This window comes from Mustela putorius, unplaced genomic scaffold (genome assembly GCF_011764305.1).
Source record: "Mustela putorius furo isolate JIRA1106 unplaced genomic scaffold, ASM1176430v1.1 tig00003972_pilon_pilon_pilon, whole genome shotgun sequence".
Lineage (NCBI taxonomy): Eukaryota > Metazoa > Chordata > Mammalia > Carnivora > Mustelidae > Mustela > Mustela putorius.
In genome coordinates, this window is record NW_025422115.1 from 15,255,406 (window position 1) to 15,272,349 (window position 16,944).

The window sequence follows — 16,944 nt, forward strand, 5'->3', positions numbered from 1 at the left end:
TTGTATACCTATGGTTAGTTATTACTGCAGTTACAGACTTGTGAGAGAGAAACCCGTTCCTTACCACAAGTATTGATGTCATTCTAGCATTATTTCCCCTCACATCCACCTCAGTCTTTTTTTCTTTTTCTATCTTCAACCTTGGCTAGTGTTCCCTACTAAAAATGTCTGGTAGGTTTAAAGTGAGAATTCGTTGAAAAGAGACGACCTAACTCCTCATCTAAATTAAGGTTTAGCATATGGGGAATAAAGATAAATCAGGTAGTACAGAATTCAAGGCAAAAATCAGACAAAACTGGTCTTGAGCTCCTTTAAGATTATCAAATAATCATTAGTTAGGCTTTTTTATATCATATTACCTCTCAACACTTAAGTTCTACATACAATGTCCTTTGGGCGGGGGGCGGGGAGGAATAGTAGGTTGGGTTGTTTTCTCACCGAATTGTTGTTCTTAGTATCTTCTAGACGTTCCAGCACTGATGTCAGATTTGGGTCATCAGAGTCCACAAACCATATTGGTGAAGAAGATGGGTAAGATTCCTGTTACAGAGACACCTATGTTAAACATATTTACATATGGACTAATCTGGAAATGCAAGTTAACATACCATCAAATGACAAGATGACAATGGATTTAAGTAAAATATATCAGGGTGAAGAAAAGCAACCCATTAAAATCTAGGCATGGAGAAAAGTTGTTCTTTTTTTTTTCTGGATTTTTTTTTTTTAAACAGTGTATGATGTAATTTTACCTGCTCCATGTTACATAATTTATACATTTAAAATTCAAGCAAAAAAAAAAAGTAGTTTATCCAATAAGTAGTAGCATTTAAAATAGAAGAGAAACACTGCAAAAGTTAGGTTTTATCACAAGCTGGAAAAAAATAAATGGTACTCAAGTACCAGGAAAGATGCGCTTCCTTCCTTTACAAAGAAGGGTCAATCATGGCCTGGATAAATCCCTCAAAAATAAAAGCAAAAAAATTAAAACAACCACCTCACAACCTTGAAGTATAATTTATAAATTTAAACCATACTACCTTTGCCTTTTAATATAATAAAGCTACATTTCTAAACTTTATCTAGATGAGATCTACCTCAATTTTTAAAGGTGAAGCAAAGGAGTATAATCTAGGCATATATTTTTAAATCCTTACAAATGCTAAAATGATTTTTTAAAAATCTTCTTACTCCCTATACTCCCTGTTCTAAGTAATTACAGAAGTTACTTTGAGATTTTTCTCCATTAGAAAATTGCCCCCTGCAAAATCAATCCCATTAAATTTTGCCTTTTTCCTAATAATTTCCAACCCTTCTCAAATTGTAGGGAGGGATATAGTTTCTAATGGAAAAGATTCCTTAACTGAGATTAGAATTATTTCTTCAATATCGCTGGTGTTAGAAGTCAGAACAAACAGCCATATAGTGACCATATGGTATATACAGGTTTCACTCGCCACAGAAGCTGGGCTTTGGAAAGAGGCATCCTCCTTGTACAGCCACTATCTGTGTGCTACACCTCAGGGGTCAATGATGTTCCTGAACACTGTGATGGGCAACCTCTAAAATGGTCCCAAGCATCCTAACCTGGTATTCACTGCCTTGTATAATTCTCTCCCCAGACTCACTTCTAACAGACAAAAATACAGTCAATGATGGGATGTGACTCCTAAGATTAGGTTACAAAAAGATAAGAACTTCTAGGGGTTCACGGGTGGCTCAGTGGTTTTAAAGCCTCTGCCTTCGGCTCAGGTCATGATCCCAGGGTCCTGGGATGCAGCCTCACATCAGGCTCTCTGCTCAGCAGGGAGCCTGCTCCCCCCCCCACCACCTCTCTGCCTACTTGTGATCCGTCTGTCAAACAAATAAATAAAATCTTAAAAAAAAAAAAAGATAATAACTTCTTTGTTGCTCACCCTCTCTTGCTCTTTCATTCATCTTACCCCCACCCCCTCATTGAAGCCATCTCCCTATGGAGAAGCCCACAGCTACGTGGCAAGAGATGGAGAGAGGCCTCTGACCACCTGCCACCCTCAGACAGGAGGCCTGTAATACCAAAACTACACGAATGAGGATGGAGGAAGATTCTCTCCCAGTTTCATTTTTTGATGACTGTAGCACTAGTCAACATCTTTACTGCCTGGTGAGAGTCGCAGAGCCAAGGAACCCTGGTAAGCCATGCACAGATTCCTGACCAACAGAAACTGTGAGATAATGTTGCTGTTCTAAGCTACTACATTTGTTATAGAGCAATATACAACTAATTCAAAACCCATAAAATACTATTATTTTATTCGATCGCAAACTGAGTACTCTCAATAAATGCTATAGTCACATATTTTTAAAAGCAAAATTACATGTGTTGATTTTTAAAGGTTAACAGAAAAAAGCCTTACATGCTTTACTATTAATAGACATTTACTCTCTACTGTTTTCTATTATAGATTAGGAAAAAGTCATTATTATTATATACTAGCTGCCAAATAATTAGGTTCTGGTTATGGAAAAACAATTTTGCAGAAACACAGTATTAAAGAAGCATTGCTTTGAGAACTATAATCTCAATTACAATATAGCTGAAGCCAAAGAAACTGTCTTTGAAGCACGTCACCAAATGTTTTTTAAAGAACAACAACAATTAAAAAAAAAAAAACTGTACTGAAGGACATCATTAGGTCTATTCAATAATAGTTTATTTTGTAGTCTCATTCCTCTACTTTTCAGTGTGTCCCAAACCTATTCACAGACTAAACAAAAAACTATCTTCAAAACCAATCCTGTTCTTAAGGAAAACTATTTATCGAGTATTGCATTTTCTTCTTCAAATTCTTCAGCCTAGTTTGGGAACATACCATCTAGACCCTAGTTCCAAAAAACAAAACAGAACAATGGAACTAGACGGTATTATGCTTAGCGAAAGGAGTCAATTGGAGAAAGACAACTATCATATGATCTCCCTGATATGAGGAAGTGGAGATACAACGTGGGGGGCTTGAGGGGTAGGAAAAGAATAAATGCAACAAGATGGGATTGAGAGGGAGACAAACTATAAGACCCTTAATGTCACAAAACAAACTGAGGGGGGGGACGGGGGAAGGGGGTAGGGAGAGGGTGGGGGGTTATAGACATTGGGGAAAACTCAACACCCAAAGAACAAATAATCCAATCAAGAAATGGGCAGAAGACATAAAGAGAAATTTCTGCAAAGAAGACATCCAGATGGCCAACAGACACATGAAAAAGTGTTCCGCATCACTCGGCATCAGGGAAATACAAATCAAAACCACAATGAGATACCATCTCACACCAGTCAGAATGGCCAAAATTAACAAGTCAGAAACGAGAGATGCAGGCAAGGATGCAGAGAAAGGGGAACCCTCCTACACTGTTGGTGGGAATGCAAGCTGCATTCTTGCACTCTAGAAAACAGCATGGAATTTCCTCAAAAAGTTGAAAACAGAGCTATCCTATGACCCAGCAATTGCACTACTGGGTATTTACCATAAATATATAAATGTAGTGATCTAAAGGGGCACGTGCACCTAAATGTTTACAGCAGCAATGTCCACAGTAACCAAATTATGGAAAGAACCTAGATGTCCATCAACAGATGAATGGATAAAGAAGATGTGGTATATACATACAATGGAATACTATGCAGCCATCAAAAGAAATGAAATCTTGCCATTTGCAACGACGTGGATGGAACTAGAGGGTATTATACTGATCAAAATAAGTCAATCAGAGAAAGACAACTATCATATGATCTCTCTGATATGAGGAATTTGAGAGGCAGGGTTGGGGGGTGGACATGGGGGGTAGGGAAGGAAAAAATGAAACAAGATGGGATCGGGAGGGAGACAAACCATAAAAGACTCTTAATCTCACAAAACTGAGGATTGCTGGGGGGTTGGAGGGGTAGAGATAGGGTGGTTGGGTTATGGACATTGGGGAGGGTATGTGCTATGGTGAGTGCTGTGAAATGTGTAAGCCTGATGATTCACAGACCTGTACCCCTGGGGCAAATAATACATTATATGTTAATAAAAATAAATTTTAAAAAAAGCTCCTTGGCCCTTAGCACACTTTTTTTTGGGGGGGGGGCAGATTTATTTTACAGGGGGCAAGGGGCAGAGAGAGAGAGAATCAGTTTTAAGCAGACCCTATGCTGAGCGTGGGCTCATTCTCACACACTGAGATTAGGGCCTGAGCCAAACTAAGAGTCAGATGCTTAAGCAACTGGGTCACCCAGGTGCCCCTCAATTTTAAACAGTATAAAAGTTTTGACTCCAAAAGTTTTAGAATAGCTGCCTTCTCTACACCTTCCATAGCCCGGCCCAGAATGTCTTCCTTGGAAGAAACATCCCTTCACCATTATATATTAACCTATGTGGTTCCATTGGAACTAGCTTCCCTAATTCCTTCCCATCTTTCTATATCTCTCCCTTGACCCAAACCTTGGTCACAGGTCTCTATAAGACCATTCCACTCCTGGTGATTAGCTGTCTGATGGGCTCAGCCAGACAAATCTAGGTCTTCTCTAGGACTAAAATTCTCCTTCTGGGAGCTCCCAAGTCATAAGGCCAGCCTGGGGTGGTCAGTTATTTCTCTAGCCAAAACAGAGAGGGTTTATGTAAACAAATTGTTTTCTAGAGGGTGACAGATATTTGTATTTCTGCCATGACTGTGAGAACGCCCATTTCACTGCACACGTGCTAACATTTTTACCAATCTGTTCAATAAAAGCTTTTACCTGGAAGAAAAAAAGTTCCTATACAATGTAAATCATTATAGCTCCAGAAACCAATTCATCAATAAGAACGGGAGGCCATCACTTCTAAGAAAGTTTCAAAGGACATAACCTATATGCATAAGGATTTAGCTCTAGCTGTTAATGTCCAAAGGATTATTTAAAATTTTAAAAAAAAAAAAGAGTCTTATTCAGAAATAACTTTGTGTCTATTTTCTACACAAATCCACTAAGACACCAATGTGTGGATCTGTATCAAGCACCAGTTAGCAGAACTGCCTACCAGAATGCTCAGTCTCTATTTTTCCAAATAATAGAACATGGTCATCTCCAAGGACTTCATCACTGTATGAATACAGATGCATGCAACATTTTTGTTCAAGGTTCAGAAATATAACAGTTGTAATTCTTCCAGAGTGTTGTTCAGTAAATGTGGGGAGGAAAATGAGACTGAAAGAATCTAAATGCTCTGAAATTCATTCATTTTAAGATTTACTTGTTGTTAGAGAGCGGGCATGCAGGCACCCAGGTGTGAGATGCAGAAGGAGCAAAGGGAGAGAATCTTCAAGCAGACTCCCCACTGAGTGCAGAGCTTAACTGGCTGAGCCACCCAGGTGCCCCTAAATGCTCCGATATTGGGGTAAAAAAAAAGCTACCAAAAGAGATTGCTCCCCGCTAATCATTTTGCAAGTAAACAACTAAGTAACATTATCAGACCCCCACAGAAGCAGAATGAAAAATCAAAACATCCTTCTAGTTTAACTGAGGCAGAGAAAAAAAAGGTGCTGAAGAAGATTCAAACCACCTGATCTGCAGAAACCAATGGGAAGTTTCCTTGATTCTCAGTGTACTTTGTCTTTCAGAATAATCTTTTAGAAAGAGAACACAGACTACTGTTACAATGGCTTTGGTAAAGGGGACTCTGCTTCATTACTCTGGCTCTCCAGTAATGCTTTACATTTGTCAATGACTGTTTCAATTCCCAGCCCTCAACTAGCTGACATTTATCTAATACTATCTTTTTCGGGTCTCAGGAAATTTAAAAACTATATCAAGTTACTAAGACATACACCATTCATAAAATGGAAACCTAAGTCTCCTCTTCATTTAACTGTTCTTTCAAGGACGGGCATAAAAATGGGGGTAGAGGAGGATAGATAGATAATAACTAGGAATTTTACTCTACGTTACAAATTGGTCAGATGAATGAAAACAATGATTCCTCCAGCCTGAAAGGACTACTGACGTGCTTAACATGATGGCTCTGCTATTTCCAAATGATTCTCTGGGTGTACAGTTTGGAAAGGTAATCTGTCCCAGGAAGGCAGAAAAGGTCTCAGGCTCTTTAACCAAGTTGGTTCATGATTTCTGTTGTATAACCTTGGTGGGGCTACTGTTTATTCAATGTCAAGACTAGTAACATGAAAAATTAAGAAATTAACAGCACTGATTTATTTCTCAGGAAAAGCTGTTAGAAAGAATTTCTATTCTATATTCAGCCACAAATGACACCATCAATTTCATATTTGTAGAGAACATTATGATTTTAAAGAGCTTTCCTTTAAAAGCTTTCATGCAGGACAAAAAGTATTATCGACTTTATAGAAAAACACAACAGAAAAAGTGATTTGCTTAAAGTCCCAACTACCAAATATAATATAAACCCTTTTCTCTCACATAAGCTCAAAGCTCTAACATTTATTATTCTGGCTGTTGGTGGTGAGGTGGGGAGGGGAAAGGGGACTCCGATTATGACCAAGAGAAATTTAATTAGCAAAATAAAAAAATGTGCTACCACAAGTAGCCTGGCAAATAGCCACTCATGCAAAAGAGTACTGGTTTATGTTACACAAACAATAAAATTAGTACAAAATTTTATCTGTTTACCAGCTAATTTACAAGAGGTGGGGGGGGAGGTGACTGTTCACTCTGAAATACGTATTGCCTACCAAGAATTGCCAGATGTCAAGAAGTGCATATAAGGAGAAATGAAGTTGCCAAGTTATGTTAAATATTTCAAAAGGACTAAAAGGATTGCATATACTAGCTCCAAACAAGGCCACACAGGTTACTAAAACAAGCTGCTTTGCTTTCAGGTGTGGGCATAACTGAATATTAGCAATAACTGGCAATTAGATCTGTTTGCATGACACTCCTTCATATCATGAGTTCACACAAAACAAATAGTAAAAGACTCCTTCTTGAGGTTGAAAATAGCATTCTGTCCCTTAATATTTAAGATTCGGATAAATTTATATAACAGAAAAAGATTTAGCTCAATTCCCCTGACCTAAAGAGTAAAACGTCTGTTCTGGTTTCTCCTTCTTAAAATGGTCTTTCATATAAAGTTAAATTACATATTTCCTATACAGTGACTTGTTAAATATTTAAAATATTTCTTGATGTTTCCTCTGCACTTTTGACAAACTCTTGGCAGTTAACTTACGCAACAGTTAAGATTTTCGTTCACACAGAATACAGCTAAAATAGAACAAATATTTACTGAGTATTTACTGAATGGAAGATGAAAAGCATGATTAGAGACTATGCTCCCCTGCCATCAAAAAAAAAAAAAAAAAGGCTTAAAAAAAAAGTCTAAAACTATTATAATAGAACATAAGAACAAATAACCAAAGCAGTAAATAGTAAAGATTATAGAAGGGAGGAAGGGGAAATAAATACCAGCAGGAACTGAATAAGACTTCCTAGAAGAGCCTTGAGGATTGATCAGACATGGAAAGACAGACTGGGGTGGGGTAAGGGGCACATTCCATATGGAAAAACAGATTCAGAAATCTGAAAGAAAAGGGGGGTACAGTATCTTTAAAAGATTATCCAGAAACTGGCATGCATGAGTGTAAGGAAACAATTCATGAGGTGCCCTTTACTCAAATTTAAACTGTGTTAAGTATGCTTCTTGGTGAGCAATGGAAAAGACCCGGCCTGGCATGTAGAAGAGCTCAATAAATGTCTGGGAATAAGGAAAGAAGAGGAAAAATTAAAGAACAGATCAAACATTTTTTTTAAAGAGTTATAACTTTTTAGAGATTAGCAATTCACAAACACAACGGACAGGTAATCCAACACCGTTTCTTCTTTGCACTTTTCCCACTAAGAAAATGGTATCGACATAAGCAAACCACGTAGATTTTTATCAAAACACCGACCTATGCTTAAAGAGTCTTATCTTTTAGAGATACTCATGGAAATAGTTATAGTGACAGGTCAGGAACCAGCTTGAAACACTGAGGTGGGGTACAGATGAAATAAGGTGGGCCAAATGTTGATTGTTGTTGAGGCGGACTACATGGAGGTTCTCCACACTATTCGCCTTTTGTATATGTTTGATATTTTCCCATAAAAAATTAATACACACTCATATACACTGAGCATCCACCATGATAATTACCTTCTGATAATACCTGTCATAACTTTGAGGAGTTTCTACTGTAATACCATTATACTAGTCTCTATCACATCCTCCTTTCACTGGGTGTCTCTAATTCATTCCTTGCTTCACTTCCTAATCCAGGTCTTCCCACAGTATTCTGTGTGTAGCTGACTCCTATTGGCCTCCTATACAGATCTCAGTGGGGACTCTGCTGGCATTTGAAGTGGGTAATTCTTTGTTCTGGCAGACTACCACGACCCTACAGCACCTGACCTAACCAAAACCAGACATACATGCATTTCCTAATATCACACACTGTTGAGAATTAACCCTAGTGCTAGATGGCAAACACATTTTTCCAACTTACCTCAGTAATTCAGTAGCTCCCCACAGCCTACCAGTTCAGTTTTCTATTATGGAAACCACCCCTTCCTTTTCCTGGCCATACCCCAGTTTCTACCAGAACAATCACCATACAGGCCAATCTCCTGCATACTCACTACCAATTCCTGTTTCCTATTCTTGGAAAATCTTCTCTTTACCAGCCTATATCCTCAAAATTTGTCCACTCCTAAACGAACCACATTTTCTCAAGCAGTGGTGTCTTTTCTGGATAGCGTTTCCTCTGCCTGAAATGAGCTTCCACTCCCAAGATTCTACTCACCTGTGAAAGCCCAATTCCAATGTCAGCCTCCCACCAAAGCCTTCTCTGAAGCACCACCCAACCACCAAACTCAAAATTAGCTGCTCTCTTTGGCTTTCATAATGACACCACAGAACTTGGTAACCTTTGGTAATATGAAACTCTTCCCCCAAGATTTAGTTCTGAAGACAGGGATGACTCTGACCCGTTCTGCAAAACCAGTGCCTAAAACAGAACACTTAGATGTTCAATAAATGACTTCTCTCCTCAGTACAGTGCTAGTACTTTTTTGCCCTAAAAATACACAACTGCTCCCCCATATATTCTGGAAATTATTTTAATGTCAATTATTATAACTTCAACCCCTTTCCAAACTCTCGGGTACCAGATCAGCAACACTTTGGGCACTTGAGTAGCCCACTGACTTAACCAAAAGGAGTCAAAGACACCACACTTTTGGTTTGGAGGGAACATAAAACTACCACCTAGACTCCTGCTGTAAGAAGTTTATTCCGCAGTCTGGAACAATACCCTAGGTCAACTTCACCTCAGGAATGGTTTCATCATACACATTTATGAAAAAACTAAACACTTCGATTACCTTACCAAGCCCTGGGTTTTTAACGAGCTTCCAATTGAAAGAGTGAGCTTTTACACTGCCTTTTTTGGTTTTGTGACATAAATTAATCTTTCTGGTAGGAAGACCCGGACAAGTATCTCCTTTGGGGTGCAGATAATTTTAAAGGCTCACACACAAGAGGGGCTGTGGAAGCAAACACCTGTATCACCACCTGCCCATCCAGTTCAAAGCGCCTTTCGGAAACACGTACTCGAGGAGCCAAAGCCAGCAAGGAGGGGAGAATTCAAACAGCATCAGAGGCTGCATTCTAAACTTTTTCAATATCAGTTTTTCCTTAAACACAAATTTAAAAACAACTGGGTGAATAAGCAAGAGGAAGGAAACCTCACTGAAGAGTAAGGCGTTAAAACTTGAGGGCCTTCCTAATTCCCAGCCGGGGTTCCAAAGCCAGATACGACATGCCTCGCCGCGGCCGGGGGCAGGTCGGCTGTGGGCAGCCGTGGCGACCTAGCGAGGGCAGCCGTGACGACCTAGCGAGGGCAAGGGCCGCCACGGTCTCCCACACCGAAGCCCGGAGAAGGCGGCTGAGAGGGCCAGCAGCCCCAAACCCAGCCCCGCGGGAGAGCGGAGAAAGGCACCGTCTGCCTCCTCCCACCCAAGCCTCGCGCTAGCAAGGCTGGGCCTGGGCAGGGCCCCAAGCCCAGGAAAGGGGCGGATCCGCCCCGCCCGGGGCCCCGGGAGCCAAGGGGCCCCTACCGGACCGAGTCCCTTTTGTCCCGAGACTCGGGCGCCCCTTTCAGCCCTCGTCTGGCTTCGAGGGTCTGAGGCCGGGCGCCTCACCGTGATGTTGCAGTGGAGTGTAAGCGGCGGAGACGGCGAGTGCGGGCTGCCGGGCGGTGCCGGAGGCGGCAGCAGGAACTGGCAATGCAGCTCGTCCAGCTTCCAGCTGACGATGCGGAATCGCTCGTGGTTCTTGTCGAAGATGGACGCCAGGAACTTCAACTCGGCCTTGAGCCCTGACACGGACATCTTCCCCTCATCTCCGGCAGGAGGGGTGCGAAAGGGGAGCCGGGCCCAGAGCCGCCGTCACGGCCGCTACCGCCCCACAGGGCCGGCTTGGGGCCGCACTCTCGCGGCTCCGCCTCTCCCCGCCGCCGAGGCCCGCGTCGTATCGCGGCTGAAAAATGGCTAGGGGCACTGAGGCCTCGGCGGGCGGCTGTGCGGCGGCCTGGGCAGCGGCGGGGGCGGCGGCTGCTCTCTTCGTAACCGACTCCGCCGGCAGGAGACCACGGCCCCGCGGCTTAAAAGGGCAACAGCGACGCCGCCCCCGCTACAGCCTGGGAAAGGGCTGCCCCCACCCCGCCCCCACCCCCTCCCCGCCCCGGCGCGCCCCGGTTCCGGCGCGTGCACGCGGCCTGCCGCCTGGCCGCCCCCTCCTCGCCTTGACCCAGCCCTCTTCCGCCCCGCCCATCTGCTTCTTTCCTCGGCCCTCGGACCCGAGGCTCGGGGCGCCTGGCGCCCGGCGGCCTGATCACCTGGAGAATCAGGAGACGCCCTGCGCGCCTCCGCCTCCAAGTCTGAGAGCTGGCCACGTGCGCGGCCTATTGCGCCGGCCACGTCGGCGCGCCTGCGGACGCCGGCCAGTCCCTGGGGGCGGCTCCTCTGCTGGGCTCTGAGCGAGCCACCCACTCACCTGACCCGGGCGGCGCCCTAATGGGAGGTGGCAGAGAGCTGGCAGCGCTTTGGACGCAAATCGGCTCACTTACTTTCACCTTCCCTTACCCCGTACCTAGCCACCGGTTCACAAGCATGGGTTCTCTTCCCTTCCTGCCTTGAGCTTTTGTCCCCTTTCCCAAGCTTAAGGAAATCCTCTCCACCTCCCACGGAGGCAGGACTATTTTCAGTAAAGTCTTAAGCTCAAATGTCATCTTAGAGAGGTCCTCCCAGACCACCAATCTAAAATAGCCAACCAGTCCCCCTATATCGCATAATCCTATGTTAAATTTTTCACTCAGCACCTATCACTGTCTGATATTTTTCTTATTTGTTAATTGTCTCTGCCCAAGACGAACGTCTGAATTATTCAGAGTTGTTTCCTCAGCATCTAGAACGAGGCCTTTGAAGATACCCAGTGTTATTGAATGGATGCTCCTATCAGGAAGGCCCAGCTTTTAATACAACCTGTGGCACATCGCTTAATAACATTTCAACAAAGGGATCTGCATTTTCCTTTTGCACTGGCCTTGATTGGAGGTATTGCGTTCTCTCTTCCTATATGTCTCCTGCTTCAAGATCTACAAGTGGTTCCTGATCTACTGGTCCTTAGATGACAAAATATAGAACAACAGGGGGAGCTATTAGGTCCACTGAATGAGGAATATTTTTAAAGCTTTTTTCATTTACTTCTGAGATATTGTATCATAGTGCTTCTTAACCTTTAAGGAAGTCACAGACCTTCCTGAGAATTTAATAAAAAGCCATGATCCGTTTTCCCGGGAAAATACCTCTGCATATAAAGTGATGTATTTATGGGGATTCATGGTCCTGGCACTAGAGATAGCATTATGAATTGGGACTGAGAGGAGAAAGGGTTCCAGGTTCCAGGCCTGAGCGCCAAGTCAGAAATAACTAGAGTAGTATACTGGCATTAATGCTGGATTAAACACTGGAGTGGCCTGCTGCTTGCTTTTTCCATCAGCCCCCCCCCCCCCCCGTACTCTTGGGACCCTAACAGGCATGGTAGTCATGGATAAGGATTTCAGACAAAGGGGAACAACCTGCTCAGAACCTATATGACTTTGAGAAGTAAAATGCCCTGAACATGTTATTTAATCTAAGCTTTTGTTTATCTCTAAATTGCTTTGAGTAAATAAAGAGCTTTATAAGTTGCAAATGCTTTTACTAGTTTTATCAGAAATAAATACATAAATATCAAAATCACAATCATTTTTTAAACTTCTTTTTAAAAAGATCTTATTTACTTATTTGACAGAGAAAGCATGCACACAAACGGGGAGGGGCAGGCAGAGGGAGAAAGAGAAACAGTCTCCCTGCTGAACAGAGATCCCAATGTGGGACTCCATCCCAGGACCTTGGGATCATGACCAGAGCCGGAGGCAGACGCGTAACCAACTGAGCCACCAAGTTGCCCCTCAAACTCATTTTTTGAGCATCTGCTGTGTGTCAAGCCATAAGAGAGCTAGTCAGAAATAGAATCTGAATTCAAGAAGTTTAAGATATAGCACATAGCATTGGAAATAAAACATTGTTCCAGAGAACAGAAGACTGTGACTTAAAATGGCTTGGACAATAAGGAAATGTATTACTTCACATAATAAGAAGTTCAGAGTCAGGGCAGGCTCCAGGATTGGTTGATTAGATTTTTAATAATATCAATAGTGCAGATTCTCTCCATCTTCTTTGTCAGTCTGAGAGCAAGGTAGCTATAGCTGTTCTTGTGGGTCACATCCAGCTATGTCAATATCCAGAGTCAGAAAAGACTATCTCTTCAATATCTCCTAAGACATGGGGACCTTCCCAAGATTCTGCCCAACTGACTTCCCTTCTGTGTCATTGGCCAGAAATGTATCGCATGCCTATCCCTAAGCCAGTCATGGTAAATGGATAGGCTCTTTCATCTGTTAATTTTATGTGTTATCAGGAAGGCATCTGGTCAATCATAGGCTATTAGTAGTTAAGTTTTGGGGAGTAAAATGTTGTATACAGATTTTTGACTGTGGTGGATCAGGACCTCTAACCCCACATTGTTGAAGGGTCAACTGTTAACTTTTGTTAACTTTTGTTCCTAAGTTGGTATTTGTAATTTTGTGTTCTTTTTCTTGAAGAGGGAGTAATTCAATCATCTGGTGTGGGATGGATTTTGAGAAAACCACAATTTTACTACAAACACACAAATAAAGACAACGTCAGACCATAATTGATTAGATCAATATATATATATATATATATATATATATATATATATATCAGTACAATGAAAGAAGAAGATAAAGTTGAGATATTATCTGATACCTGATTTCAGGGCCCTGAAATACCATGCTAGGGACTACAATTTCATGTGGTAAATCATCACTTTTAAGATTAACCTGGCATTAATGTATACAAAACAGATTTCAGTAGGTTTAGGACTGTGAAGTAGCCCCAAGAAGAAGCAGGAAACCCAGATTCCAGATCTGACCTGCCATTAATTCAGTAGGGCAAGTCGCATCCAGCTCTGAGTTCCTTCCACTCCAAACATTAGAGTCTTTTGGATTGGTCCAAGTCAATAGGGAGAAACACTGAAGTAGGAAACGTGGCAGTGGAAATAGAAAGGACTACACTGATGCTATGGATATTTCCATGAGAGAACTGATAGATGTTAGAGTTGATGCAAGAAGAGAGGGAGAGATAGGTGTTTTGTTTAAAGTGATTTTGAGATTTCTTGAGCAGGTGGCTGGGAGGGAGTAATGCTATTGATACACCCAGAAAAAGATGAATTTGAGATGATTGTGGAAACTCAGGTAGAGAATTTATATTATAGGCCTTGAGTTTATAAGAGAAGTCAGCACAAGTGATACAACTGCAGATCAGCCACACAGAATGATAGTAGAAGCCATAGGTAATGGGTATGACCACTGAATCACACGGGAGGGAAGTCAACTCAGGCCATTGAGTAAGGCTCACCACTATTAATTTAATGATAAAGGAATCATTGGAGAAGTAAGAGGATGACCTGTGTGTCAGGTTATCTGTGGAAAGACCAAGAAAGATCACGACTAAGAAAAATCTTTGGCCCTTAGCGATTAGAAGGTCAGTGGTGTTTTAGAGAAAACCATTGCAATAGAAATAGGAGCAGACACTGTATGTAAACTACTACTTGGAGAGGTTTCAGTGTGATGAGAAAAAGAGAAGGTGGGCTTTAGGGTTTTGTTTTGTTTCGTTTATAATGCAGACAGAGGTAGATTTACTGTGAAGCTTAAACTTCAAGGGCCCTTACACTTGCACAAGCCTCTTCTAATTAAATTTCAATCTTGAACAATGCAGGTTTAAACTGTGCAGGTTTTTTAAACATGCATATTTTTTTCTGATAAATACAGTACAGGATTGTAAATGTATTTTTTTCTTCCTTATGATTTTCTTAGTAACATTTTCTTTCTTCTGTCTTACTTTATTATAACAATACAGTGTATAATACATATGACATAAAATATCTGTTAATTTTGTATGTTATCTGTAAGGCATCTGGTCAATCATAGGCTATTAGTAGTTAAGTTTGGGGGAGTAAATTGTTGTATACAGATTTTTGACTATGTGGTGGATCAGGACCTCTAACCCCACATTGTTGAAGGGTCAACTGTTAACTTTTGTTAACTTTTGTTCCTAAGTTGGTATTTGTAATTTTGTGTTCTTTTTCTTGAAGAGGGCTCCAGAGATTGAATAAGCTTCAGGCTCTACAAAACCTGTATCTGCCCCTAAAAAGAGAGTCATTTATAGGCAATGAAAACCGAAGATACAAGTGGTGAGATAAGACCAAGAACTAGGTCCTGGAAGAGGAGGGAAAGGACAGGATAAGGAGTTACTCGCTGGAGAATGAAGGAAAGACCAAGAAATGTTGAGTTGGAATGAAAGATTGCTGAGAGGCCTCAAACTGAATGACCTTGATTTCAGCAAGGCAAGGACGGAGATGGGCAAGACAGAAATACAGAAGCCTGAGTACAAGGGAGTGCTAACAAAAATAGTTTGAGTACTCTGACTGAGGAATCCCACTTAGATGTGCACGAAGGACCATGAGAATCAGATGGCGTAAGAGTGAAAGTCCCAGGGCACCTGGGTGGCTCAGTGGGTTAAAGCCTCTGCCTTCGGCTCAGGTCATGATCCCAGGGTCCTGGGATCTAGCCCTGCATCGGGCTGGGGAGCCTGCTTCCTCCTCTCTCTGCCTGCCTCTCTGCCTACTTGGGATCTCTCTCTGTCAATACATAAAAAATCTTTTAAAAATATGTTTTAAAAAAAAAGAGTGGAAGACTCCAGAAAGGCAGAGCAGGTTCAGTATGAAAGAAGGAGTGGGAGAAATCACAACTTGTATGGAAGAATTTTTTTTGGAAGAATTTTTAATTTCAAGGACTTCAACATGGATTAACTCTCAGTGATAGCATATTTCATGCTATTCTGTCCCAGCATATACTGCAGGGCTGCTCTCAAATGCCATCTCTTTTATCTACCTTTTCTACTCCCTAAATTAAATTTAATATCTCTTTTTCTCCAATTTCCCAGTATCTCATCTGTCCCAGCACTTACTTTTTGGTTTCACCTTGACTCTGACTACCTGGTTTCATCTTTGTCTCCTCTACTAGATTATAAACTTGTCTAAGCATCTTCATATCCATAACACATAGTGCAGTTCCTGGGACATAGAAACTACCCAATAAGTGATCACTGAGCAGACATAGCCTGTGAGAAGTGAAATCCATGAAATGTCTTCAATTCAAGACACATAAACGAGAAGAGTGATCTAGTTTCACTGAAATCTCAGGGAATCTATGAAGACATCTCCCTGTCTGAATTGTGCACACATCAGCATGTGGTCACATAGGCCCAGACAACCACAGAGCTCCCCACAAGGCACAGGATATGGAGCCCATCCCTGTTAAAATGAACAAGTGACTCATTATTCTGCTGCAGCCAACTCAGTGAGAAACTGTTCTAAGCTAAAATTTTCATAAGTTTGGACCCCCGGTTTATATTAAAACTACCTTTGATTTCAACTTCATTCCTAACACCCATCATTTCCCTCTTGCTTGTATATAAGGGGCTTTCAGACTAAGTTGCAAATACACTGCATATGAATGTGATTCTGGGGAGAAGGTCTAAAGCAGTACTGTCTAGTAGAACTTTCCGCAATGATGGAAAGTTTGATCCTTTTGCTGTCCAATAGAGTAGCCACTAGCCATGTGTGGCCACTGAGTACTTGAAAAGTGCTTAATGTGACTGAAGAACTGGATTTTAATTTTATTTCATTGTAACTAACTTAAATTTAAAGAGCCACATGTGGCTAATGGCTACCATATTGGACATCACACTGCTAGATAACTATAAAAACACATATAGCTCAGTATAGCACTTTTAAAAACATGTCATCCCTACACCTTGAGAACAATGACCATCTGTTACTATTATATCTTCAGTGCCTGACACAGACTTAGTGCTTAATAAATGTTTGTTGAATGAATCAACTGGAAGGCCAAATTTCATATTTTCTCTGAACTTAGGTTTTGCATTTCTAAAACAAAAAAGATATACACTTAGATTTATTCTAGCTCAAAAAAAAAAAAAGACTCTCGTAAGGAAATATTCATTCATACAACAAATACCTATTGAGCACTTACTGTGTGCCAAGTAACTTTATCACTGTAGCAGTTTTAGGAAACTGTCATTATACTGCCCAAAAACCTGACTTTCAGAGAAGGGAAATAATTTGTCCAAGCTCATGTAGCCAATAACTGACAATGTCAGAATTTGAACTCAGGTCTATATAGCTGTTTCTATATAAACAGCTTTTCTTTGCTTTGCTTCTATATAAATTA

At 41.4% G+C, this 16,944-nt stretch overlaps 1 protein-coding gene across 6 annotated transcripts in view; it reads right to left on the reverse strand.

Annotated features, from left to right (window-relative positions):
• The window catches only part of UBE2Q2 (ubiquitin conjugating enzyme E2 Q2), a 75,850-nt gene extending 64,862 nt beyond the window's left edge, over positions 1-10,988 (reverse strand). The window contains exons 1-2 of one of the 6 annotated variants that reach the window (XR_199899.3): positions 10,205-10,706; positions 439-540 (exon numbers count right to left, since the gene is read on the reverse strand). Coding sequence is in view for 4 of the 6 variants with exons in the window: in XM_004758496.3 (XP_004758553.1) it covers positions 439-540; positions 10,205-10,393 (291 nt within the window). In the remaining 2 variants the exon portion in view is untranslated. Of the gene's footprint in view, positions 1-438; positions 541-10,204; positions 10,707-10,899 lie in introns of those variants that run through there. The other 5 variants (XM_045070513.1, XM_004758496.3, XM_045070512.1 and 2 more) reach the window with 5 other exon arrangements.
• Positions 10,989-16,944: the final 5,956 nt, after the last annotated feature.